General features: G+C 40.1%; 2 protein-coding genes and 1 long non-coding RNA gene across 7 annotated transcripts in view; 1 reads left to right on the forward strand and 2 right to left on the reverse strand.

The window, feature by feature from the left end:
- Positions 1 to 2,352, reverse strand: part of xrn1 (5'-3' exoribonuclease 1) — a 144,514-nt gene extending 142,162 nt beyond the window's left edge. For both annotated transcript variants that reach the window (XM_028792080.2, XM_028792079.2), the window contains exon 1: positions 2,083 to 2,352. In XM_028792080.2, coding sequence (XP_028647913.1) covers positions 2,083 to 2,157 — 75 coding nt within the window. In that variant the 5' untranslated portion in view covers positions 2,158 to 2,352. The remainder of the gene's footprint in view (positions 1 to 2,082) is intronic.
- LOC114643511 (uncharacterized) lies at positions 1,381 to 11,947 on the forward strand. Its single transcript, XR_003714803.2, has 3 exons — positions 1,381 to 1,622; positions 1,750 to 1,963; positions 11,770 to 11,947. It is a non-coding gene; the product is annotated as an uncharacterized LOC114643511 (long non-coding RNA).
- Positions 11,948 to 15,495: 3,548 nt separating this feature from the next.
- atr (ATR serine/threonine kinase) overlaps positions 15,496 to 27,133 on the reverse strand; it is a 133,437-nt gene continuing 121,799 nt past the window's right edge. For all 4 annotated transcript variants that reach the window (XM_028792077.2, XM_051922906.1, XM_051922907.1 and 1 more), the window contains 2 exons: positions 22,304 to 22,409; positions 15,496 to 15,809 (listed from right to left, as the gene is read on the reverse strand). In XM_028792077.2, the coding sequence (XP_028647910.2) occupies positions 15,636 to 15,809; positions 22,304 to 22,409 (280 nt within the window). In that variant the 3' untranslated portion in view covers positions 15,496 to 15,635. The remainder of the gene's footprint in view (positions 15,810 to 22,303; positions 22,410 to 27,133) is intronic.

Genomic DNA, 27,133 nt, shown 5'->3' on the forward strand with positions numbered 1-27,133 from the left:
CCAGAAGGACAACCATCTCTGTAGCAATCCACCAATCAGGCCTGTATGGTAGAGTGGCCAGACGGAAGCCATTCCTTACTAAAAGGAACATGGCAGCCCGCCTGGAGTTTGCCAAAAGGCATCTGAAGGACTCACAGATCATGAGAAAGACAAAGATGGAACTCTTTGGTGTGAATGCCAGGCGTCACGTTTGGAGGAAACCAGGCACCGCTCATCACCAGGCCAATACCATCCCTACAGTGAAGCATGGTGGTGGCAGCATCATGTTGTGGGGATGTTTTTCAGCGGCAGGGACAGGGAGACTAGTCAGGATAAAGGGAAAGATGACTGCAGCAATGTACACAGAAATCCTGGATGAAAACCTGCTCCAGAGCGCTCTTGACCTCAGACTGGGGCGAAGGTTCATCTTTCAGCAGGACAACGACCCTAAGCACACAGCCAAGATATCAAAGGAGTGGCTTCAGGACAACTCTGTGAATGTCCTTGAGTGGTCCAGCCAGAGCCCAGACTTGAATCCGATTGAACATCTCTGGAGAGATCTTAAAATGGCTGTGCACTGACGCTTCCCATCCAACCTGATGGAGCTTGAGAGGTGCTGCAAAGAGGAATGGGCGAAACTGGCCAAGGATATGTGTGCCAAGCTTGTGGCATCATATTCAAAAAGACTTGAGGCTATAATTGCTGCCAAAGGTGCATCGAGAAAGTATTGAGCAAAGGCTGTGAATACTTATGTACATGTGATTTCTCAGTTTTTTTATTTTTAATAAATTTGCAAAAACCTCAAACTTTTTTCACGTTGTCATTATGAGGTGTTGTGTGTAGAACTCTGGGGAAAAAATGAATTTAATCCATTTTGGAATAAGGCTGTAACATAACAAAATGTGGAAAAAGTGATGCGCTGTGAATACTTTCCGGATGCACTGTAGACAATTATGTATAGCATGCTCATGAGTAAGCAGCTCCAGTGACCTAATATTATTATTACTGATCGACACCTCCACCCAAGGCAATTTACAACATTGCTATACAGTTGGGCACAATTCTTTTGTTTTTCCAGTTGGAAAACAGGCAGGTAAAGTAACTTGCTCATCGTCGCACAGTGTCAGTAGACAGATTTGAACCTACAGCCTTTAGATTTTAAGTCCTTGATCCAAAGACTCAATCACTACGCCACAATGCCTGCCAATAATATTAGCCATTGGGTTGAGGGAAAAAAAGAAAAAACAACTAACAAATAGTATAGTAGTTCTGATACAACCGATTAAGCGACAGGGCTATAACTGACGCCCATCGTCTTACAAAATTTGCCGGGCTATTTTTATCCATATATACACTCAGACAGACAGAAAGACCCTGCGCCAATTGCAAAAGCTCGCCGTCTATAAACCACCGAGCGGCTGGGAGCCATCAGTAAAGACCCACGACAAACTCTTTTACAGCAGATTTCGCACGCAATGGAGAGTACGCGTGTGCTCCACTTTCCACGTCAGGCTGTTTCGCTAGCAGCTCCGTCTCTTCTAGCCGAGCCTATATAACGATGTGCAGTATCGGACAGAGTCGCCGGTCTCAAAGATCCCACTTGCATGGCCCCGTGTCTGACAATACAGATGGATGGCTTAAAGGTAGCTGCGTAGCGTCAAACGTACACACATACACAATTATTTCATTTAAAATCTGTTTTCACCATTTACCACCGAATTCTCAAAACTGTTATGGTTAACTACCACATTTTCTCTAACGTTTCTCCAGGACGACAACGGTATGGAGACGACGAAGTTCCTCGAGTGTGCGCACTCAGACGAAGCAACCGCAAACGAATACCAGAGGCGAACGACTGGGAAGTGAACTACTCAGGTCCTGCCGAGAGTAACGTCACTTATTTCTGAGAGAAAAGCCGACCTCAGAGTGTAGAAGACCGCGACAACCCCAAATTTGCGCCTTGCCAACTGATTCAGAACTTCCGGTGAGGCAGCTGCTTGCGTTGTCATCACTGGAGGGAATGGTGGAAAGACATGGCTTTATAGTAAAGCGGACAGGTTTCTCGTTGTGGATTTTAAGTTAAAAACATGTCAGAAGGCCTACCTGGTGCTCCTTTACAACTTCGCTCAGACAAGGATAGCGCTCCGAAATCCACCGATAAAATTTCGGGACACCCATTGTTTGTTTTCTTTGTATTTCAGATCAGCTGCGTTTGCTTGTCAGTGCTGTTATGTTCTTCTTTTGTGGTTTATCAATCGTAGAATGGGTCGGGGAACCACAAAAACAACGTCTTCTTCGTGAAACCAACTCTAAAGTTTCTGCTGAAGTTGCTGTTCCTACCGAGGCCAGTGTATTTTTGGGACACTTTGGTCACAGCTAAATGCTTCCGACCGGAAAACTCAACCAGAAAAAAAAAAACCTTAAAAACGAATTCATCGCGAGCTCCACTGGGCTTCTTTCACAGTAAAGACAAGCGTCATAATTTCAGAATTGATTTTTAAAATGTGCCAGATGACGTCTTTTTTTGTCTGGATATACTTTAAATATGTTGTGCGTGTGCCCCCATAGTGTGTAACAAAAATAAAATCGGGCTCGTTTTAGGTTCCCAGAAGAAGGTTCCTAGGCTAATAGGCGATTGCATGCCGAGTCATTAACAGTCTGATATGTTAACACTCTTTTTGCCGATCGCAGGCTATTCTCGATCCCGTACGATGTTTTGAAGGATTTCCTATTATATTTTAAAGCCATATGTGCTCGGTTAGGTGTTAAAACTAAGCGTTCGGCTGTTCCTGTTTAGGTGCATCAGGGTGGGGGAGGGCTGGGTACTGCGGTGGCAGGTAGCGCCTACTCGCGTAGCTGAACTAAACGAGTGACACGAAAAAACGGAGGAGTGCACTACTATGGAGTGAAGGACAGCGCAAACTTGACTTCTCATCATTTCTGGGTGCTGCTGTTAGACGCCTCACTCACATAAAGTAAAAAAAGAGCGTTTGGTAAAATGTTGAGTTTATTCAGAGGTTTCCGCTGCTTGTGACCCCCGATTAAAAAAAGGGATAAAAAAACATTTTCCCAGTAATGATTCTGTTACAACCTATCGGTCATTCATAATGCCGAGTTGGGGAAAAATGTATTATTATGCAAATTAATTAAAAGATTGGGGGATAACATTCAATACCTGTCAGTATAACTATCAGCGATTAAGGCTGTACTCCAAATGCATTTCCTGAAAATATTTAATACTCATGTTTTAAAATATAACAAATGTCACTTTTATAACAATCCATCCATCTGCGCATCTTCCGAATCCGCTTTTCCAGGACAGGGTCGCAAATTAAAAATATTTAAGAGCGGAGTTAAACATAAAGCGAATTGACAATATCACCATTCACAAAAGTCACCACAGTGCGCATACATGAAGTCTAAAGCAACGCTCAATAGCATCGCTCTTTAAAATTCCCATTAATTGCAAATCTCTCCTGACCTCTCCTCCAATGGACAGACGCGGCCCATTTCAAATGCTTTCTTGGCATAAGGGTGACTTCTTTTTCTATTGGGAGGAAAAAAAAACATCAACTTGTGTGTGAAAGTTTCCACCACGCTCCTGGCTTTGTTTTATGAGGTACTCTCAGTGCCAGTAGCCAACAAATCCTTAACCCAGTTAAAAGTGTTTGAAAATCAACAGAAGTGCAGGCTTCTTCCAGTGCCAGCGTCTGGTTACTGAAAGTACTGCTGCTGTGAATACTCTGGGCTTTATAGCACATCAAGGTATAAAGTTGAATGGAATGCTTTTACACCGTTTTGCCCATGTCTGATGAAATTTATTGTGAGTAAAGGTAACATATTACATGTGGGGAGTGCAAAACAGTAGGTCGGAATATACAGTGGAAGGTTTGAAACTGAAAGTACACCTTGTGAGAAGGACCTAGGAGTGGTAATGGACTTTTAATTATTTATCCATCCATCCATTCTTTTTCTAAACCCATTTATCCCAAGCAGGGTCTTGAAGCAGCGGGCGCAAAGCAGGAACAATTCCTGGAGAGGTTTTTGGTCTATCACAGGGTGAACACGCACATCAGAGGTGAATTTCGTAATGGTAATTCCCCTGTCTGCATATTTTTGGACCATGGGAGGAAATTCACACAAATACTGGGAGAAATGCAAATTCTAATCAAGGGCATGAACCCCATTGTCCTTACTGCAAGGCGGCAGTGCTACCACTGTGCCACCCTGACTCTTCATCATCTACAGTCAAACAGTATATAAGTGAAGGCTAATAGGATATTGGGTTATATGGAATATAAAAACCATATCTCAGGCCAGCTTCACTAGCCAGGAATCAGTTTGCCAAAGCACTTGCCTTTGACTGCCGCTCAAGCTACAAAGTATCAGAACCTTATGGCTTCTCCTGTAGGTGGTGGGCCTACTGGAGGATGGCTAATGTTGCTCATTTTGGGCTGTGGCTGGCTAGGTTGCAGAAAAGCCCACCAGGCCTAGTCTCGTTTTTGGAAGAGGTTACTGACTCCTTGACGAGAGTTTTCATAAAGGTCAATATGAACTGGTTTGCAGCCGAGTGTGAAGTGGCGAGCACCTAAAAGTCAGAGGTTATGGTTCTCAGCCAGAAAAGGGCGTCAGAGGTTATGGTTCTCAGCCAGAAAAGGGCAGAGTGCCCTCTCCGGGTTGAGGGTGAGGTGCTGCTTCCAGTGGAGGAGTTCAAGTTATCTTGGGGTCTTGTTCACAAGACAGGGAAGAAGAGAGTGCAAAATCGACAGGAAGATCAAAGCAGTATTGGTAAAAGCAGAGATGAGCCAAAAGGTGAAGCCCTCAGTTAACCGGTCAATCTACTTTCCTACCTTCACAAGTAGTGAGTAGTGACCACAACAACTAGATCAGGAATACAAGTGGCCGAAATGGGTTTCCCTCACATGGCATCTGGGCTCAGCCTTAGGGATTGGGAGAGGAGCATAGATATTCAGGAGGAGCTCAAATTAGAGGTGCTCTTCCTCCTCCTCCGCATCAAAAGGAGGTGGCTCGGGAATTTGATTAGGATGTCTCCCAGGAGAAGTGTTTTGGACATATCCAACTGGGAGGAAACCCTGGTGTAGGCCTGGGACATGATGGAGAGATTATGTCTCTCAGCAGGCCAGTGAACACCTTGGTATCTCCCTGAACGAGGTGGCAGGAAAAAGGGATATCTGGAAATCATTGCTTAGAATACTGCCCAAATGACCCAGACCAGGGTAAGTGGCAGAAAATAGATGGATGGATGAATATAAAAAATTTGACAGACGAGAATGCAATACAATAACTTCTTTGAAACTTGTTTGATTAACAAACTTGATTAATTCATTAATACCTAAGCTGTCACAATACAGTAGCATATGAAAGTGTTCAGTCCCCTTGAAAATCATCATAATTTTCTTCAGCACAAAAGATTTGTACACATATTTATCCATTCAGTATTTTTAGTGTGAACTCTAATGCTGTAACAATACATTTCCAAAGTCAAAATAAACCATTTTTTGTAGATATTTAACTGAAGAATAGAAACTCCAAAGTAAGTCTTTGATTAAGTATTCAAGCCCTACACATTAATACTTTGTCAAGTATGCTGCGATAACAACCTTAATTCTTTTGGGGTATGTATGTACCATTTTTGCACATTGTGATTCTTCCCCATTCTTCTTGGCAGAATGTGTGGAGATCTTTTAGGTAGATGGAACGGTGGCCCTGGACAGCAGTTTTCAAATAGTGCCACAGATTCTCAATAGGGTCAAGATCAGGCTTTCACTTTGCCATTAAAAAAATTTACCTTTCTCTTTTTGATCCTTTCCAGTGTCACTTTGACCTTATGCTTAAGGTTACTGTCGTGTTGAAAGAAGAGTCTTCTCCTGAGCCATGGGTTCATAGTAGACTGGAACAAGTTCTCCTGCAATATTGTGCCATATTTGTGACCATCCATTGTCCCTTCAGTTGTGACAAGATTTCCAGTCCCAGCACATGAAAAGCATCCCCATAGCATGATACTGCCATCACCATATTTCACCATCATAGGTATGGTGTTTCTTGAGGCATGGGCATTGTTAGTTTTACGGCATGCATGCATCTTTCATCAGACCATAAAACATTCTCTCACATCTTAACTGGGTCTTTCTCATGTGTTATAGCAAATGCCATATGTGCTTTTACATGGCCCTTCTTAAGGAGTGGCTTCTTTCTTGCTACCCTCCTACAGAGGCCTATTTTATGGAGAGCTCTTGAAATTATGGACCCATGCAACTTCACTCCAGTTTCAGCCAAAGAACACTACAGACTTATGAGAGTGATGGCTGGAGCTTTTTTAGTAGCCTCTCTCACTAGTTGACATCTTGCTCTGATGTTTAGTTTTGAGGAAAGGCCTGTTCTAGTAACAGTCTATGTGCTGTGACGAACCTTCCACTTTCTGATAATAGCTCCAACACTGCTTAACGGGATATTCAAAATCTTCTTTTGTAGCCATTTCCTGCCTTGTACATTTCAATGACTTTGTTTCTCAAATCAACAGAATGCTCATTTGTATTCATTTTTGCAGTAATTGCCCAACAAAGGCTATGGCCCTTACAAAAGGTGCTTTTTATATCCAGACAGATATAAATGACTCACAAGTAGTATCTAATTATGTTTAATTATGGTCAATTGACTGTCACCTTTGTGCCATTTGTGATTCATTTGTCATTTGTGTAAACCTGGAGGTTCCAACGCACAGAGAGTTAAATACTTATGCAAACACTAACTTTGGAGTTTTTCTTCTTTAGTTAAATATGCTCGCTTCGCTCGCCTACCCCCGGCGTTGGGTATCCCGAAATACATTAGTCGAGCTTGTTCGTTTTGGAGCCGTGCCCGCTTTGCCCGCGGCATTTCAGACGCGCGTTGTAGGCGCCAGCGTTCATTGATTTTATCCAGGCGGGCTCGTGTTTGTATATCCGTCAGTCGAGCTCGTTCGTTTTGAATCCGTGCCTGCTTTGCTTCCGCGTTCGTTTTGAACCCGTGCCTGCTTTGCTTCCGCAGTCTCAGATGTGCATTGTAGGCGCCTGCGTACATTGATCTTATCCAGGTGGGCTCGTGTTTGTATATCCGTCAGTTGAGCTCGTTCGTTTTGAACCCGTGCCTGCTTTGCTTCCGTGTTCATTTTGAACCCGTGCCTGCTTTGCTTCCGCAGTCTCAGACGCTTGTTGTAGGCGCCTGCGTACATTGATCTTATCCAGGTGGGCTCGTGTTTGCATCGTTGAGCTGTATTGTGTTTGAATTTGGTGTAAAGCGTTCAGCGGTTTGTACAATCCCAAGCAGCACATTATTCCTAACTTCACTCCGCAGTAGTGCCACTCACAATATGGCAGTGACGCCTGCGCCTTCACTCCGCAGTAGTGCCACTCACAATATGGCGGTGACGCTTGCGCCTTCCGTACTATGTCAGGTTTCACTATGCTGTGTAGGCGCCTTTGCCTTTCGTACTTTCCTGCGCCTTCCGTACTATCTTTGTGGACCTGTGGGGCCTCCGTAGCCTCTTCCGTTTGAATCTGGGCTGCAGCGCAGAATCCTCTTTTTTGTGTGGCCGTGTCGGTAGTCGTTAGCTATGGGCGCGGTTGCTTCATTTCTCATTCACGTCAGTTGAGCTCTTTCGTTTTTGGGCCGTGACTCCTTTGTGCGCGGTGGATACAACTTCGCTTGCGGTGTATGAGACGTGCGCTGTATGCGCCTGCGCAGTACGTCTCATGGTCCCATCGCCGTGTACCTGCGTCCATGCCATCCGGTTTACCATTCTCGGTTAGTAATATGGATCAACAGAAAATGGTTTATTTTGTCCTTAGAAATGTATTGTTACAGCATAAGAGTTCACATTAAAAATACTGAATTGACAAATGTGTGTACAAATCTTTTGTCATGCAGAAAGCTATGGTGACTTTCAAGGGGACTGAATACTTTTGCATGCCACTCTATCTCATCCAGGTTCTTCTTAAAGTTTGCCAAGGTTTCTTCTTCAACTACATGACTCAGAAGATTGTTCAGTTCCCCCAACTCTGTGTAAATTATTGCTTCACGTCTTCAGTCTTAAATGTGCTTCCCCTTAATTTGTACTGTGTTCTCAAGTATGTGATAAACCATTTAGTTAAAAGAATTTTGCTGGATCTACTTTTTGAATCCCTTTGAGGATTTTGAAGACCTGGGTTACGTCCACATGCAGTCTCCTCTGCTCAAGACTGAACAGGTTTAATTATCTTGTTCTGTCAGAGTGCTGTTCTGAAGGTTGTCCAGGTCTTTTATTTTCATTTCTTTTAGCTGCCTCTTCAATGTCTGCCATCCCTCCAATTTTAGTATCATCTGAGGATTTTACAAGTTTACTAACTATAAAGCAATCAATGTAATTAATATAAATCAGAAAAGGTAATGGTCCAAAGAAAGACCCCAGAGGGACTCCAATGATGACCTCATTCCATGTGGAGCATTCTCCTCATATTTGTACTCTTTGTCTCCTGGCGGTTAACCAACTAAAGATCCACTTTTGTAGGTTACCTCTGATGCCTACAATGTCCAGTTTCAGAATTAATCTTTGGTGTGGGACTTTATCAAATACTTTTTGAAACTCTAAGTAAATAATGTTGTATGCTTTGTTTTCGTCAACTGCTCCAGTTGCCTGTTTAAAAAATATAAAAGATTGGCTTGGTAGGATCTTCCTCTCATAAACCCATGCTGGTTGTTATTTAGTATATCATTTTCATTTTGATAATTTTCTAATTTATTTCTTATTATAGGTTTCATAATTTTTCACCTATAGAACCACATTGCATCATTTCCTTCCTTGTCTATCTCTCCTGAAGAATGTATAATTATATTATACAGTAGTTCTCTCCATCACCATAATTTGGCCATGCTTCTCACGTTAATAAGTAAAACATTTTAAAAGAGGAACACTACTTATCATATGTTTGGTTGAGTTTTCTTTAGGTTGGATTGGCTTCTTTTTTTTGTGGTTGTTGCTGTATAGCACAATGTGTGGACTGCAAGCCCAGGGAGGTTATGCTAAGCTGTGTAACACCTTTGTTTACAGGATCATTATTGTCACGTGTACAGAATACAGTGAAACCCTTTCTTACATGAGCTAATCAACATGCAACACTTCACTACTCTCCAAAGCCATTATTACTGAGAAGAAGTACCTAACCCTGAAACATCTGTCTTCCATACTTGAGAAATCTCAGAAAATATCTGTCAGAGAAATGCAGGTCTACCTGTATTTGGTAATGGACAGCCACTGCAGCTGGGGTTTGCATCAAATTCTGTTGGAAAGGACTCTGGTCTGAAGAAGCACAAGTGATACTGCCGGACTGGTTTGTTTGTATAAAGTGGAACACACAGAGTTGTGATCTGCATGAGTAAGGTATATATTTAAAAAAAAAAAAAAAAAAAACTTTAATGACCAATTACCCAAAGTCTTCAGTGACATTGTTAATATTTCATGCCCCTGGTTTCAAAAGGACAATGCTTACCTCTTTGCCTATGTGGAATATTGGAATGACTACAAACCGGTGGCACACACTCCTATTGTGATGAAGTGTTTTGAGCAACTGCTGCTGAATATTCCACATTGTCATGATGGTCACAGATATACACACACATACACATAAACAAATACTTGCAAATATATATTGTCTATATCATAATAAAAAATCCCTGGGACAAGACGTGACTTTTTCAGAGAGATGCTTTCACGACCCGCAAGATGAAACTTTGTGCCAAAAGATTTAACCACACCCGGGGCCGGAAATAAAAGACAAAGAGTAGATGACAAAGTAGAACGTCGTAAAGAATTCAAAAACATTGGTGCGATACACATGCAGAGCAGGTTAGAGATAATGAAAATACTAAAATTCTAAAGTCTCAAAAAAAATGATAGTAAAGATCGCATTTGCACAAACAAACGGAAATTATTACTCGGTGAAATAATGGAACAGCGAAAAGAGATCGAATATATTGTTCGGATTTAAACTTTAAGTCGGAGACTTGTAGAGCGTCTAATTCGTGTTGCCATCAGTGAAAAGTAGTGTTTCTTCCCAATGAAGAGGCGTATCCGTGAGAATTAAAAGATTTGTTGTTTGGTGAAAGTGAAATCCACATACGCGAGCGGCAGAGATGTGAAGTGCCTGGCGCAGGCCGGGAGGGTTGGCAAGCGAAGCGAGCAGGGGTTAAAGCCCCCTATATATATATATATACACATATATATATATATATATATATATATATATATATATATATACACTGTATATATATATATATATATATATATATATATATACACTGTATATATATATATATATATATATATATATATATATACACTGTATATATATATATATATATATATATATACACTGTATATATATATATATATATATATATATATATATATATATACACTGTATATATATATATATATATATATACACTGTATATATATATATATATATATATACACTGTATATATATATATATATATATATATATATATATATATATATATATATATACACTGTGTATATATATATATATATATATATATATATATATATATATATATATATATATATATATATATACACTGTATATATATATATAGATATATATGGAAGAATCAAAAAGTAAAGGCAACTTACACTTTAACACCGGGAACTGTGAATAGTTGAACAGTTATATCACTTCTCCACATAGTCTCCTTGCAGATCAATGCACGTCTTGTATTGTTTCACTAACTCCTTCATCCCCTGGGAGAAGAATCTTTTCAGCTGCTCCTAAATCCAGGTCTGCACCACTTCCTTAACATCATCATCATCATCATCAGAGGTGAACCAGCGACCACGTAGAGCTTCTTTAAGTGGACCGTAGATGTGATAGTCTGGGGTGTAAAAGTATTGAGGTGTTGCATTGCCTCCACTGCTGAGGCTGCTGCATGGGGATATACATGGTCATTGGAGTGACAAGATTGCTTTTGACATCATTCATCTTGGTTTTCTGTGAATTGGTGAATTTTCACAAGTTTCAGTGCCTCTGCCCAAAGAAATCTTACAGCGTACCATTCAGCAATGGTGCAATCCTACAACAAAGCATCCACGTTCATGTGACCTTGACTTCAACTAGACTAAGAGCAGAACGCTGAGCTTTGCGTTTTCAAACTACCTATACGTCATTGTATTGCATCAGCCTTTATCTGTTGTAGATTCCACATTGTTTTTAAATTGCCTTTACTTTTTAAAACTGCATTTTTATCAACTGTTCTGAGGAGCCACGTGAGTAATGACCATAAATTTGACTATTATGAAGGGAATTAGTTCAGTGGATCCTGGCTGTTACTTTAAAATTAATTCTTCAAGAGGAACATGGGGATACTGCAGGAAAATTATGGGTAAATATCACACAAATGTAAGAAAGGTTTTCTTCACAAAGAAATTCAAAGACACATGATAAGTTACCAAGCAGTAAAGAGTAGGAGTTTAAGAACCTTCAAAAGTTGACTTGATGCCATTTTAGAGAAATTAGATGAAGAGGATTGGTAAATTTGTTGGGTTCAATGACCTGCTCTTGTCAAATGTTCATTTGGGCAAACAATTACTTAACAAATAACAACTGTGAGCAGGTTATTAAAAATTAGCTAGTGTCACACACACGCGATTAGGAGGCAGCCAAAGGGCCTGACGGAGCACAGAAACACACCGGTGTGGAGTTTAAGACAGCATATTAATGCTTTTCTCTTTTCCTCACCAGAAAAAAGGAAGAACAAAAACATCATGCACCTTGAATTCTATGCACAAAACACCGTCCCAATACATGAAGAACTTCTGTGTTTTCATCCGTCCATCCCTGATGACTTCAGTTCCGGTCGCCCGCCAATGACATCACCTCCATCACCTTCTGTTCACGTCACCCAATTCCTTCCGCCTACTTCCAGTCCAGATTACATAAATTGCTCTGATTGTCCTTGCTTGGTTGTCAACTGTTTTCATGAACTTGACCAAGGTATCGGTGCATACTGATTTGTTTAATGAGTAACGATAGTATACGGGGAAGGCTCCCCAACCCTTAATCTGTCTCTCTCGCAATTATCTCTTCACACTAGCTATAGATCTAGTCAAAGCAGCAGTTACACTCTTGATAGCAAAGCATTTAGCACCTTCTCTTGAAATTAAGCTTGTTAAAGTGTAACCCTGTGCTTTTAGTCCACAAGTGAAAGAATCACAGTATCAGTGGTTTGCACCTTGTGCTGAAGGTGGCCTAGACAGGCATAAGCCCCTAAGACTCTGAATTGGATTAAGATGATTTGAGAATGTTGTTTTATATTAGATATGATCTGGGGTCATCTCTATCACCAGTCAGAAACTCTGACAGCAGAGATCACTTGCATTTTCAATATGCAACCCAAGAGGCTTATTGTAAAATGTCAATTTTTAAAATAATAATTTGTACATTATAATTATGGTAGACTCTGTATTGTAACTGTTACAGCATTAGGCATTATCCAAAGTCAGAGTGGGGGATATGCTGTGTGAGGGATTGCCGGCCATACAGTCTGGCCAATACCCCCAAGGCTGCCAGATGGAGCCCTCCCTGCAACATGGAGGTGCCCCGAATTCCAGCAGGGCCTCATGGACCTTGGAGTTTTAATGCACAGCCCTGCTGGATACCATGGGGGCCGCCAGGAGTCGCTGCAGGGAGGCCCAGGGATTTATGCTTTCCATATAGCCGGAAGTATTTCCAAGTCACGGGAATGGAAGAAATGATATACTTCCGGGCTGAAGAAAAGGAGAAGTTTTTACCTGACCCGGAAGTGATAGAAAGTCACATGGACTGAGGGACAGAAACACTTCCGGGTCAAGGACTATAAAAGGATTGTGGGAAATCCCAGACATTGAGCTGAGCTGGGTGGAAGGGTGGCAACGCGTCTGGGAGTGGAGGATTGTGATTATTGATTATTTGATTATTGATTTATTAAGTATTGTGGAGTGGAGGGTGCTTTGTGCACTTTATTGTCCTAATAAATATTATATTTGGACTTTTATCTGGTGTCTGACGTCTGGTCTGAGGGTTCAAGGGGTCACAGGGACCCTTAAACTGTCACAGCTGTCTAAAATGCATAATGTAACCCTAGATATATCACATAGCTGTCTATACCCCAGTTATAAAAATAATATAAATTATTGTACTATATACCATATATAAAAACACCTTTGGATTTCACCATAAAATAAAGATTGGCTGTTTGTTATGTGAATTTAATATTTCTTGCATTTTCTTGCATTCAACACACAGCTAAGCAATTTGTTTAATAAACAAGCTGGTCACTTTAAAAATATTTTAAAAATACTTTTTTCAAATTTAAGCTCTAATATTTAATACAATACATCCTGGATTAAACCCTTTTTTAACCTAACATCTGTCAATTATTAATACAAAGTTTTAAGTACTTTTATTGGGATTCGTAGTTTCTGCATAGCTTTAATGATTCACTTACCTTTCAGCTGTTAAGTACTGAAAATAATTTGTTAGCTCATGTTTTGACTTACTCCAGTAATGTATTGTGACATACTGAAAAAAAACCATTTTAATTTTCAAGTCTGTGTTGGAAAGTTAGAAGCAACAATGGACTCAATTCAAAATAATGTGTCATTTTCTAGCCTACTACACCCAGACCAGAGTCACATGGTCAATATAATGTACTCTGTTTGGATTTTATCTTTGAACTTTACAAGAGTTGTTTTCTTTTGACTTTGAATTGCATTCAGCATTATAACCCTTCCAGAAGTGGAAAAGTACCTTAGCTAAAGCCCTGATAGATAAGAATGTGTCCGCATTATTTGTATGACAAATATACAGCTATATAAAACTTAAAAATGATTAACAACCATTGCTTCTTCAAAGAACATTCTCCATCCATTCAACCATTTTGTAACCCACTAACTTGGGATGGTCAAACAACCTAACCAGCATGTCCTTGGGACGTGGAAGGAAACATGTAGGATTACAGTAGACCCCCGCAAAGTTGCAGTTAAGGGTTCATGAACTCAGTTGTTCACGGATTTTTCCTTAGAACCTAACTATTAATTGTTAGCGGAAAGTGCAAATATCCTCCGCAATTTTTTATGGCTTTTTTCGTGGCAATACTGTGCTGTAGAGAGAACAGGAAGCAACCGCTGAGGGAAACACAGTTTGGGATGGTGAATGTAGCCAATCCGAGAGCGTTATTCATTTCTCCTTGCTGCTGATTGATTGCTGCCCTGTGACGTGACTCCAGCTGAGTGTCCTCGTGTTTTCCATTTTGTTATTGTATTCATTTTGTTATTCTTAAATGCACAAGATGTCACCGAATCGCCCTGCACCTTCTAAGGCTTCTGGCACTGAGCTCAAGCGTCAGAAGAAGTTTAAAAACCTCCAGGAGAAGGCTGAACTACTGGATTTGCTCCAGGAACTAAAAAGTTATGCTGCAGTAGCGTGCCACTATGGCATTAATGAAAGCACAACACGCTACATAAAGAAGAACGATGCCGCGATCTGGAGTACCATATCTGTAAGTTTCTGTGATAGTGCCAAAAAGGTAACGACTATAAGGAATAAAAATTTCAATAGGATGGAATTTGCCTTGCCACTGTGGATCACCGACTGCAGGAAGAACATCCCCTTGGACGGTAACATCATCCGTGAGAAAGCACGGAAAGTGTACCAGCAGTTCGCTACAGGAGACAATGTAGCCATCACAATTTTCCTAAAATCTATTAAAAAAAGCCAGCACGAAACCCCACCAGAAGAAGACCCGTCCAAAGATACGACTCATCCTGAAGCACCTGAAGAAGAGGTGCCACCCGAGGAGTTTTAAATCCTCTGCATCGTACTGCACAGCTATTTCATCATCATCATCATCAATATCATTCATCACTGGTGAGTACCCGTACATTTTACTGTATTTTAATTAAATGAAATTATTATGCATTTACTCTACTTATAACAAAGAAAGTGACAGCACACACCAAAGAAAATGTGCCTGCATGAATTACAGTACGTATAGCAGTAACATCGGTATTTTACATTATAGCACCGCGGGAGACATAGCAGTACAGTACTGCATAGTAGACGGGTTTACCTTTACATTCTGTTTTTAGGTAATATATTAAGGTAATTTTTTAGGTAATGTATTAATGTGTTAAGCTGAGTTTGCAATGAAATTAAAGTGCTTTGGGGGCATACTATATTTAGGATTTAAACTATAAAAATAGGCATTTAAAAGGCATTTTTTAACCACATCCAAAAGTCACGGTTTTTCACAATTCGCAGGTGCTCTAGGAACGTAACCCCCGTGAATTTTGGGGGTGTACTGTATACCAAAAAGAAAGACGGGCCTAGATCAGTAATTCACTGATATCTTTAAAAGCATTAGTACTATTCACAAAGAAAAACGTATATTTTGGTACAATATAAAAGTAAAAAGATTTTGGCTAGTCCTGAAGTTACAAAGATATTTATTTATACAAAATTTGATATCTAACCATTTACAATACAAAGGTAAACCATGTATACAGCAGCAGCAACTTACTAAGGAGCCGAATTTCATGAATATGGCTTTATCATGACAGCGCAGCTCCTCACAGATAGGGAGCCCATCCCAAGTACATCTGGCACAGCATATTTTCATCTGTTCCTTCCTGGATGAGATAGTGAACGTGTCCTTCAATAGAAAGGGGCAAACCCTTCACTTTATTTCTGTTCTTAATCACACCTTGAAGTCTTTGCTCTATATCAAGGACATGGGTCTTTGCCTAAGGAGGCAGAAATAATTGTTAAAATATAGTTTTTTTAATCATGTAGCTAATAAAAGCCATGCAAAATCACTCACACATGGCAGCATGGCTAAAGCCCTAAAGTTCTTTCATCATCCAAAATGATGACACTAAACTTTGCCATCAACTCTCACGTTGTTGTTTTTTTCACAATTCCAGTTTTTATCTAATCAACATTACATTCAAAAAAGAGAGAAACAAGTAAAGCATGCTTCTTATTAAGTTAAAATAGGAGAAACGTATACTTTAAAGTCCTGCACAGACAGCAAATATATTTAAATACCATGCAATCTAAAATAATGTTTGCAATATTTAACTATACTGGAGAAATAGCTTTGTTACAAAATTTTGTCCAGGTATTACTTCAAAGATGTACCCAAAGATGTCAAAAGGATGCCTGAGATTTGATGAAGTTAACAGGTTAAAGTTGAAAGGTCAACTCATTTGGCTTATGTATTTCATCAATTGTGGTCTAAATTAGTGCCAAAAAACCTAAAGTCCAAATATTCAAATTTATGTTGTATATCTCCCCACTTTCATTATGAGTATTATGTGCAGGTCTTCAAGAAGCAGTGATATGATGCAAGTATAATAAAATAACAGAACACACTGTGGTATTACTTGACACTTGTGTCGTCCACAGGGGGTGGTATCAACACTCTATATAGCACAATTCTTAAGATGGAATATCTCTGAGTTATCCTCCAAATTTTGTGAAAATCAGTGGAGGTGTGTTTATCTAATGCCAGAACAAACATACACACATACATACATACAAAGAAACACCAACTTATTTTAATTTATATAAAGTATGTGTATTAGTAAAGCAGAAACATCTTAGAATACGGATGAGTTTGTATTGTGTAGAAAAATCGGGCATGTGCTACTCTCGACTTTCTAATATACTGAGAGAGAGGAGTAGTGAAAAGTCAAGCAAAATGAGACCTTTAATTGGCTAGTATTGTATAGTAGTATTATATAGTATTATATATTTGTTGCAATAAATTACTATAGGTAAAACTGCATTTAGCTACATTTGATTTTGATAATGATGACAGAAATAAAAAAATATATCATAAAATTAAATGCATTACTAAGAACACGACGGGGATGTAGCAGGTTATTGTTCCCATTACATCTTTATATTTACATGGCATGTTCAATGTTTACACTTTATTGTTAAACTGATAATGTATAAATTAAAATAAAATTAATATAGTTTTTGAAAAAATATGCGTTATATTGAAAACAATATTTACTATCGTGCGCGCATTTATATTTCCATGATACAAAAAATTCTGATGGCTGTTTAAATAAAATACTACTTCCAGTTGAGTAATTTTTCTCAAATTTCATATTTGTTTGCTTTTTATCATTATAAATATCTATACAAAATTTGAATCATCTATCTGTAATTATAACCATAGTTTATTTGAAAATTCGTGAAAGTCTTCAGTTAAAGTACCACTTCCGGTTGCTGGATGTGGCCCAAAGTTGATAGGATTCCTTATTTTTGATATAAAGCAGGTGTACAAAATCTTGTTGATCTGGATCAAAGCGCTTTCAAATTATTGTGTTTACTCACAAACATACAGACAAACATCATTTCAAAAGTGGTATTATCTGACTCAGGAAGGTATAAAATGTCAAGATTCATCAAAATCTCAAGGTCAAATTTTTTCACGATTCCTATACTTTCTCTATACTATGTATAAGAGAAAGTAAAAAGTGAAAAAGAAAGTACTCAATAATACATATTTATAAATTCTATATTCATAAATCACTCATTTGGATAAAAAGTTGTGGGATGCCTTAGTATACAAAGCAGCACTACCAACTGGGGAAGGACTGCCAGTCCACTGCTGGGCAAACTTGTGCACACATCTACCTTATCTCATATTGGATCAAAATATAGTCATCACCAAACCTAATTTTTTAATATGGAAAGAAGTTAGGGGAAAAAAAAGACTTTGCATGGACTGAGTGTACAGACTTCTCACAGACAGCATCTGCTCTGCAATTCTAACCATGGTCACACTGGTGCTGTAGGGCTATAGCAGTAATCAGTACAACAGAACGCTGCCATATTAGTAAATAAACATATACAGGGCTGCTTGAAACCTTACCGCTGTTCTTTAGGTGGTACAAAATGGAATTATTGTTTAATGAAAACCAGTGAATACATTTCTAATAAAAGGGTGTACAGTGTACTGTAAATCCAAAAGTTATCTCTGTTGGCTAGAGAAATTGACAAATGCAATAGTAAAAGAAACAATCATTTGAAAAAGTAAGCACACCCAATGAAATGTTTTTTCTTTTTTAACATATGTTGACATACCAAAATTTGATCTTCATTTAAACAGCACCTAAATCTAAACAAGTATCTTACTCCTCCGTGTAGGATTTTTCAATAGTGTGATATTTGAGTGGTGTCCTGCATGCTCAGCCTGATTCACATTTCCTCCTTCAGTATTTCAATACGATTTCAGATCTGGGTTTCCACTTGGCCATTCCTGAAACCCTTTTTTTTCCTTTATTTGCAGCTAATCCTTGGTGAATTGGCTGATATTAGGGTCACTGTCATGTTGCAAGGTTCACATTCTGTTGAGCTTCAATCTTCTGACATGTTGTCTCCCATTATCCTCCAACATCTTCTGGTACGATGAAGAATACATATCGAAATCTATGATGGTTAGCTGCCCTGACCCTGAAACAAAGCAGCACCAAACCCTTAAAATTTCTACCACTAAGCTTTATAGCTTGTGTCAGGTTCTTCTGCTCAAATGTGGTCTTTGGTTTTCGCCAAACATATCTACTGGTACTGTGTCCAAACTTTATCTTTGTCTTGTCTGTCCCAAACACACTGTTCCAGAAGTATTGGTCTTTGCCTAGGTGTTAATGGGAATCTTTAGTCTTGCTCTGATGTTCTTTCTTGACAGCAATGGTCTTCTCCAGACACACCTGTTATGTATATCTAAATTGTGCAGCTTCATTCTAATGGTAGACTCATGGATTTTGACCTCAACATTGGCTAGAGTTACCTGTAGATTCCATGATGAAATTCTGTAGCTCTTATAGACCTTTTTCAGCATCCTGCATTGTGCTCTAGGGCTGAACTTTCTGTGGCCTGGCCTGGACAAGTTAGCAGTTGTTTGAAATCTGCTCCACTGGTATATGATCTTCCAGATAGTGGAATAGTTGATTGTCAATAGTTTGGAGATCTTTATATACAGTCATATGATAAAGTTTGGGTAACCCTCTCAGCCTGCAAATTAATTTACTCTACTTTCAACAAAAAAGATAACAGTGGTGTGTCTTTCATTTCCTAGGAACATCTGAGTACTGGGGTGTTTTCCGAACAAAGATTTTTAGTGAAGCAGTATTTAGTTGTATGAAATTAAATCAGATGTGAAAAACTGGCTGTGCAAAAATTTGGGCCCCCTTGTAATTTTGCTGATTTGAACGCATGTAACTGCTCAATACTGATTACTTGCAACACCAAATTGGTTGGATTAGCTCGTTAAGCCTTGAACTTCATAGACAGGTGTGCCCAATCATGATATAAAGGTATTTAAGGTGGTTAATTGCAAGTTGTGCTTCCCTTTGACTCTCCCCTGAAGAGTGACAGCATGGGATCCTCAAAGCAACTCTCAAAAGATCTGAAAACAAAGATTGTTCAGTATCATGGTTTAGGGGAAGGCTACAAAAAGCTATCTCAGAGGTTTAAACTGTCAGTTTCAACTGTAAGGAATGTAATCAGGAAATGGAAAGCCACAGGCACAGTTGCTGTTAAACCCAGGTCTGGCAGGCCAAGAAAAATACAGGAGCAGCATGTGTGCAAGATTGTGAGAATGGTTAGAAACAACCCACAGATCACCTCCAAAGACCTGCAAGAACATCTTGCTGCAGATGGTGTATACTGTATGTACATCATTCTACAATTCAGCGCAATTTGCACAAAGAACATCTATATGGCAGGGTGATAATAAAAAAGCCCTTTCTGCACTCTTGCCACAAACAGAGTCGCTTGTTGTATGCAAATGCTCATTTAGACAAGCCAGATTCATTTTGGAACAAAGTGCTTTGGACTGATGAGACAAAAATTGAGTTATTTGGTCATCACAAAAAGCACTTTGCATGGCGGAAGAAGAACACCGCATTCCAAGAAAAACACCAGCTACCTACTGTCAAATTTGGTGGAGGTTCCATCATGTTGTGGGGCTGTGTGGCTAGTTCAGGGACTGGGGCCCTTGTTAAAGTCGAGGGTTGGATGAATTCAACCCAATATCAACAAATTCTTCAGGATAATGTTCAAGCATCAGTCACAAAGTTGAAGTTACGCAGGGGCTGGATATTCCAACAAGACAATGACCCAAAACACACTTCGAAATCTACAAAGGCATTCATGCAGAGGGAGAAGTACAATGTTCTGGAATGGCTGTCAAAGTCCCCTGACTTGAATATCATCGAAAATCTATGGGATATTTTGAAGCAGGCTGTCCATGCTTGGCAGCCTTCAAATTTAACTGAACTGGAGAGATTTTGTATGGAAGAATGGTCAAAAATACCTCCATCCAGAATCCAGACACTCATCAAAGGCTATAGGAGGCGTCTAGAGGCTGTTTATGTGCGAAAGGAGGCTCAACTAAGTATTGATGTAATATCTCTGTTGGGGTGACCAAATTTATGCACCTAATTCTAATTTTATGATGCATATTGCATATTTTCTGTTAATCCAATAAACTTAATGTCACTACTGAAATACTACTGTTTCCATAAGGCATGTCATATATTACAAGGAAGTTGCAACTTTGAAAGCTCAGCCAATGATAAACTAAAATCCAAAGAATTAAGAGGGGTTCCCAAACTTTTTCATATGACTGTATCTCCACATTATCACATTACCACCACCATGTTTGACAATGGCCATGATTTTCTTATTGTGGAAAAATATACCGGCTTTATGCCAGATGTAACAGGTGCAATGCATTCCAAAAAATTCCAATTTTGACTAAACAGTCCACAGAACATTATGCCAAAGGTTTTGGGGTTAATCAAATCATTTTTTGGCAAATGTTACATAAGCCTTTATGTTCCTCTGGTTTAGCTGTGCTTTCTTTTTTCATTTTTGTCTTTCTAACGGCAGAATCATGAACACTGACTTAACTGAGCTGAGAGAGGCTTGCAGTTCCTTAGATGTTCTATCGGGTTCTTCTGTGAATTCCAAAATGAGTTTTCTATGTGTTCTTGGACTAATTTTGCTAAGCCGGCCATTCCACTGTTCCAAGTTTTCTCCATTTGCAGATGATGCCTCTCACAGTGGTTCACTGGAGTGCCAGGGTTTTAGAGATTTCTTTATAATCCTTTTCCGACTAATATATTTCAGCAACTTTCTTTTTGAGGTCTTCTGGAATTTCTTTTGATGAAGACATTGGGAGCTGCTTGTTGAAACCTTTTATCCAACTTCACATTGCTGGAAATATTCTGTTTAAGTGATGTTAAGACTCAATAGGCCTGACAACAATCAAGTTTAGGCATTTTTAGTGTAATTTAACCTGTTATAATGTATATTTGTTTCAATGGTTGATTAAGTAACTAAGGAGGCAATTATTTTTTCACATGGATGATGTAGGTGTTTGTGAACTATTTTTCCTTCAATAAATCAAATGTTCATTTAAAATAGAGTATTATGTTTACTCAAAAGTTTCTTTTTGTATTATACTATTTTTTTGGAGATCAGAAACAAGTGTTACGAAATAAGAAAAAATAGTGCAAATCAGCAAGGGGAAATTACTTTTTCATGGTACTATAGTATACTGTGTGGGAATGAGGCATTGCTGATGAAAGTGGAACATGATGAAAGCTGGAAAGAAAACAGATAAGAATGATCAAATAGACTTGTGGAGTGTCACAGAGAGAGATAAGGATGAATACCAAGTTAAGAGAAAGGCTTGGTGTGCAGGCGAATAGTGCTGTGCCTGAAAGAAACAGACTTAAGGTGCTTTAGGCATGTTTGGTGAAAGGCAGAGAATGACTAGGTTAAGAGGTGTGCCAAAGAGACATGGACGTGGAGAGAAAGAGGTCAAGAGGGGAGCAGAAGTAGTGGTCTGAGGTGATGTAAGATGATAAGCATGGAATGGTAATCAAGAAGGAGAAGATTTAGTGGGCTACAACAACATTTATTTATATAGCACATTTTCATACAAAAAGTAGCTCAAAGTGCTTTACATAATGCTAACTTGATTAAACCCTGAAAACAGTTTTTGAGCTGATGATAATGATGATGTACCGTGAACACAGATTTTTATATCCATGTATACATCCATCTCTCTATTTGTATCTACATACATATATGTGTATGTTTAGGCTTTAAACCATTCATACTTTTAAAACATGCATTTTACTAGAAATGATGCATAATTTTTTCAGATAAGCAAATGTAAATTGTGTATGTAAACATTTTAGCTTATTACCTTTTCATTAACAATCTCTCCAGACTCATTTACTAGTGACTTTAAGTTTCCTTTGAGTGGCTTGCTCCATTCCACCAATGGATCATGAAGGAATGTCTTCAAAACACTAAAGATAAAAGAAACATGTAAATAAATCAAACGTAGAAACTATAGTCAAATAAATGTTTAGCAGTAAAGCATTAAAAAAGTCCAATTGTGACAAGTAATATAATAGCCCGATGTCAGAAATAATAGAATTCAAGTATTTCAATTTACATTCTAGAATTTTACTTTTTAATCCATTGTTATTCATGACCATGGGTGAGTAAAGTAGCCAAATCAGTACTCAAGTGTAAGTAAACACTTACTACTCAATCACAAATGTTCTTCAGTAAATGATCAGGTCAAAACCTACATAATTAACTCAAGTTACTTAAATTTAAATTAGGCTTTTAATGTACTGAAAAAAATGACAACTCTTTAAAAAAACATACCCCATGTCTCCTCAATAAATTATATGTACTACTACCACAAAATCAGAACAGAAAAAATGATAAAATACTAAAATAAAACAATTTGCCAATGTTTTTTTTTATTCTGTACAAATCAATTTGTCATTAAACTGCTTAGAAATATTTTCAGAAGCTTTAGCTGTGTGTAACTAAAAACACAACCTTCTGCATTTCAGACCAAATGGCCTCTGATGTACTTTCTTTGTGTGAAAGTGAGATGGAAATCTCAGTATTTTTAACAGTTTAGTTTGTTAGAGGCCCATCATCAGGACGGCATGTGCTCCTTTACATTTTGTTTTGGACTTTTGTGGTTCAAAAATACCAGATGAAAGGGGATCTGCTTGTTTGGCACCAAAACAGTTACACTGGTGTCCAGGAACTTTATCACACTATTCATTTATGATGTCTTAAATTAATTTCATCATTGGATGTGAAATTAATGTAAACCGATATTTTTATGTCTTCTTGTGTACAAAGATGTCAATAAATAATTATAACTGTGGCTTTTTTTTTCTGAGTGTGTGTGGTAAAGTGTGGCCCGTGGCTGGCTGACATCTTTTAAATAAATAATCAGCACACTCGCGTTTATGTGTTGGGGGGCATGGTAGCATGGCAAGAGTGGTGCCCATATGTGATGTAGGAGCAGACAGCTCTGCACTTAGTGCACAGGTATAGGAGCACCCATGACCCTAATTCGTGCCAGGAGCTGCTGATTGCTGCATCTATGCCAAATCCCTGCTTTAAAAAGGGAAGCGTGAGAGCAGGATGGGGGAAGATGAAAAAAAAAGTAGATCGGAGGAAAACCAGACTGGCCAGTGACTGAGAGAAGAAGGAGGTTGAAAGGTAAATGGAAGATAGAGAGGCAGAGATGGAGAGAGAGTGGACTGAGGCAGGTGGTAGGGCAGGAGCCTCAGGGCCATGGTAACCGGAGATGGTGATAAGGGTGCTCCTACTGAGCTCTTTCTTGCGATTAGGAGCAGTCTAAGTGGGTTCTATTCAATAAGGGCGCGCACAAAAAGGCGACCTTCAAAAGGGCGACCTCAATTGGGCGCGGCGAATAAAGGCGCGCGTAAATAAAGGCGAGCTTCAAAAGGGCGACCTCAATTGGGTGCAGCGAATAAAGGCAAATGCAACAAAATTATTACAGAAAATTTATTAGATAAAGGCAATGATTAAACGTATAAAAAGGCGAAAGCAAGAATATTAAAACATTCGCCCAATTGAGGTCGCCCTTTTGAAGCTCGCCTTTATTTACACGCGCCTTTATTCGCCGCGCCCAATTGAGGTCACCCTTTTGAAGGTCGCCTTTTTGTGCGCGCCCTTATTGAAGGATACCGTCTAAGTGACAGTGTCTCCCTGCAAGGACCAAAGATGAACAGTGGGAGACAAGTGTGGAGCTGGTCGGGTTACCCTGCAGACACCGAATGGGAGGACAGCAACGAATGGAGCCCAGTTAAGAAAGTTGACTGCATCTGTCAGCGGGCATCTCCTTGCTCTGCAAGGTCTAAATAAGATAAGAGGAGGCGATGCCAGTTTTTAAAAGGAACCATTGAGGCTTGCCATTTTTATAGACTGTCTCTGACTTTTAACCTCATCGTTTTTAACACTAGAATTACCAGAGCCTACGAAAAAACTCGTAGATCCGGCCCACCTTAAATCGCTTCTTAAATCCGTTCACACCTCTCCGCCAGCATCCTTTGTCCTCTAAATGTGCTGATAAAAGACAAGCTGCCGGCAGCCGCTATTCCATCCCCCCACCAACTTAGAACGTGAGCGAACTTTTCCCAGCTCATGCCTTGATTGATTATCTGGGAGTGAAGTGGAGTTTTACAGTGGAAATAATAGATCGTTATTTGGAACACATGCATTTCATGCGTGTTCCGTTTCTAAAGTAATCTGTGTAAACACATTGTTAAAACAGAAACTTTTTCATATTTTAGTAATAAATGTTACAAAATGTAGTAAGCATAAACTATAGAATGTGTAAAACCCGAGTTCCAAAGATCAAATAAACACTTTCACAAAAGCTTCAAGGCTGACACAACAGCTTCCGTGGTGTAGCATGCTAAGATTTGCCTCTTAGAGCACAGCAGCTTTGCTTTGCCTCACAGACCTGAGTTCGATTCCCCGCAGGGGATGAAATATGGCTTTTTTTTTTCTTTTTAACCTCAAACCTAAAAAAATATTTTAAAGGAGCATCCCACATGAAAATATAACGATCTCGGTAACTGACAGTGCATACCAATTTATAAATTTTATGTCCGTTTGAGGTTAAAAAGAAAAAAAAAAGCCATATTTCATCCCCAGCGAGGAATCGAACTCAGGTCTGTGAGGCAAAGCAAAGCAGCTGTGCTCTAAGAGGCAAATCTTAGCGCGCTACGCCACGGAAGCTGTTGTATCATTCTTGAAGCTTTTGTGAAAGTGTTTATTTGATCTTTGGAACTCGGGCTTTACACATTCTATAGTTTATGCCTACTACATTTTGTAACATTTATTACTAAAATATGAAAAAGTTTCTGTTTTAACAATGTGTTTACACAGATTACTTTAGAAACGGAACACGCATGAAATGCGTGTGTTCCAAATAACGATCTATTATTTCCACTGTAAAACTCCACTTCACTCCCAGATAATCAATCAAGGCATGAGCTGGGAAAAGTTCGCTCACGTTCTAAGTCGGTGGGGGGATGGAATAGCCGGCTGCTGGCAGCTTGTCTTTTATCAGCACATTTAGAGGACAAAGGATGCTGGCGGAGAGGTGTGAACGGATTTAAGATGCAATTTAAGGTGGGCTGGATCTACGAGTTTTTTCGTAGGCTCTGGTAATTCTAGTGTTAAAGGAATATTTATTGAACTGTATGTAACCTCCACCAGCACTTTTTACTTTTAATGGATTATTTATTTATTTATGGAAACGCCCCTCCTCAAACCGCCACCTTATCGTGGTGGAGGGGTTTGCGTGTACCAATGATCCTAGGAGCTCTGTTGTCCGGGGCTTTATGCCCCTGGCAGGGCCATCCAAGGCAAAATGGTCCTAGGTGAGGGATGAGACAAAGAGCGGTTCAAGAAAACCTCCTATGCAGAATAAAAAATTTGGACGTCGTTTTCCCTCGCCTGGACGCGGGTCACCGGGGCCCCCCTCTGGAGCCAGGCCTGGAGGTGGGGCTCGATGGCGAGCGCCTGGTGGCCGGGCTTGTACCCATGGGGCTCGGCCGGGCACAGCCCGAAGAGGCAACGTGGGTCCCCCTTCCCATGGGCTCACCGCCTATGGGAGGGGCCAAGGAGGTCGGGTGCAGTGTGAGTTGGGTGGTGGCTGAAGGCGGGGACCTTGGCGGTCCGATCCTCGGCTACAGAAGTTGGCTCTTGGGACGTAGACTGTCACCTCTCTGAAGGGGAAGGAGCCTGAGCTAGTGCGCGAGGTCGAGAGGTTCCAGCTAGATATAGTCCGCTTACCTCAACGCACAGCTTGGACTCTGGAACCAATCTCCTTGAGAGGGGCTGGACTCTCTACCACTCTGGAGTTGCCCCTGGTGAGAGGCGCCGAGCGGGTGTGGGCATACTTATTGCCCACCGACTTGGAGCCTGTTCATTGGGGTTTACCCTGGTGGATGAGAGGGTAGCCTCCCTTCGCCTTCGGGTGGGGGAACAGGTCCTAACTGTTGTTTCTGCGTATGCGCCGAACAGCAGTTTGGAGTACCCACCCTTTTTGGAGTCCCTGGAGGGGATGCTAGAGGGCATACATTCTGGGGACTCCCTCGTACCGCTGGGAGACTTCAATGCTCACTTGGGCAATGACAGTGAGACCTGGAAGGGCATGATTGGGAGAATGGCCCCCCCGATCTGAACTCGAGCGGTGTTTTGTTATTGGACTTCTGTGCTCGTCACGGATTGTCCATAACAAACACCATGTTCAAGCATAGGGGTGTTCATATGTGCACTTGGCACCAGGACACCCTACGCCTCAGTTCGGTGATCCGACTTTGTGGTCGTGTCGTCGGATTTGCGGCTACATGTCTTGGACACTCGGGTGAAGAGAGGGGAGGAGCTGTCAACTGATCACCACCTGGTGGTGAGTTAGCTTCGATGGTGGGGGAGGATGCTGGTCAGGCCTGGTAGGCCCAAACGTGTCGTGAGGGTCTGCTAGGAACATCTGGCAGAGTCCCCTGTCAGAAGTAGCTTCAACTCCCACCTCCGGCAGAACTTCGACCACATCCCGAGGGAGGTGGGGGATAGTGAGTCCGAATGGGCCATGTTCCGTGCCTCTATTTTTGAGGCGGCTGACCGGAGCTGTGGCCATAAGGTGGTCGGTGCCTGTCGTGGCGGCAATCCCCAAACCCGT

The sequence above is a fragment of the Erpetoichthys calabaricus genome, chromosome 2 (assembly GCF_900747795.2).
Source record: "Erpetoichthys calabaricus chromosome 2, fErpCal1.3, whole genome shotgun sequence".
Taxonomy (NCBI): Eukaryota; Metazoa; Chordata; class Cladistia; order Polypteriformes; family Polypteridae; genus Erpetoichthys; species Erpetoichthys calabaricus.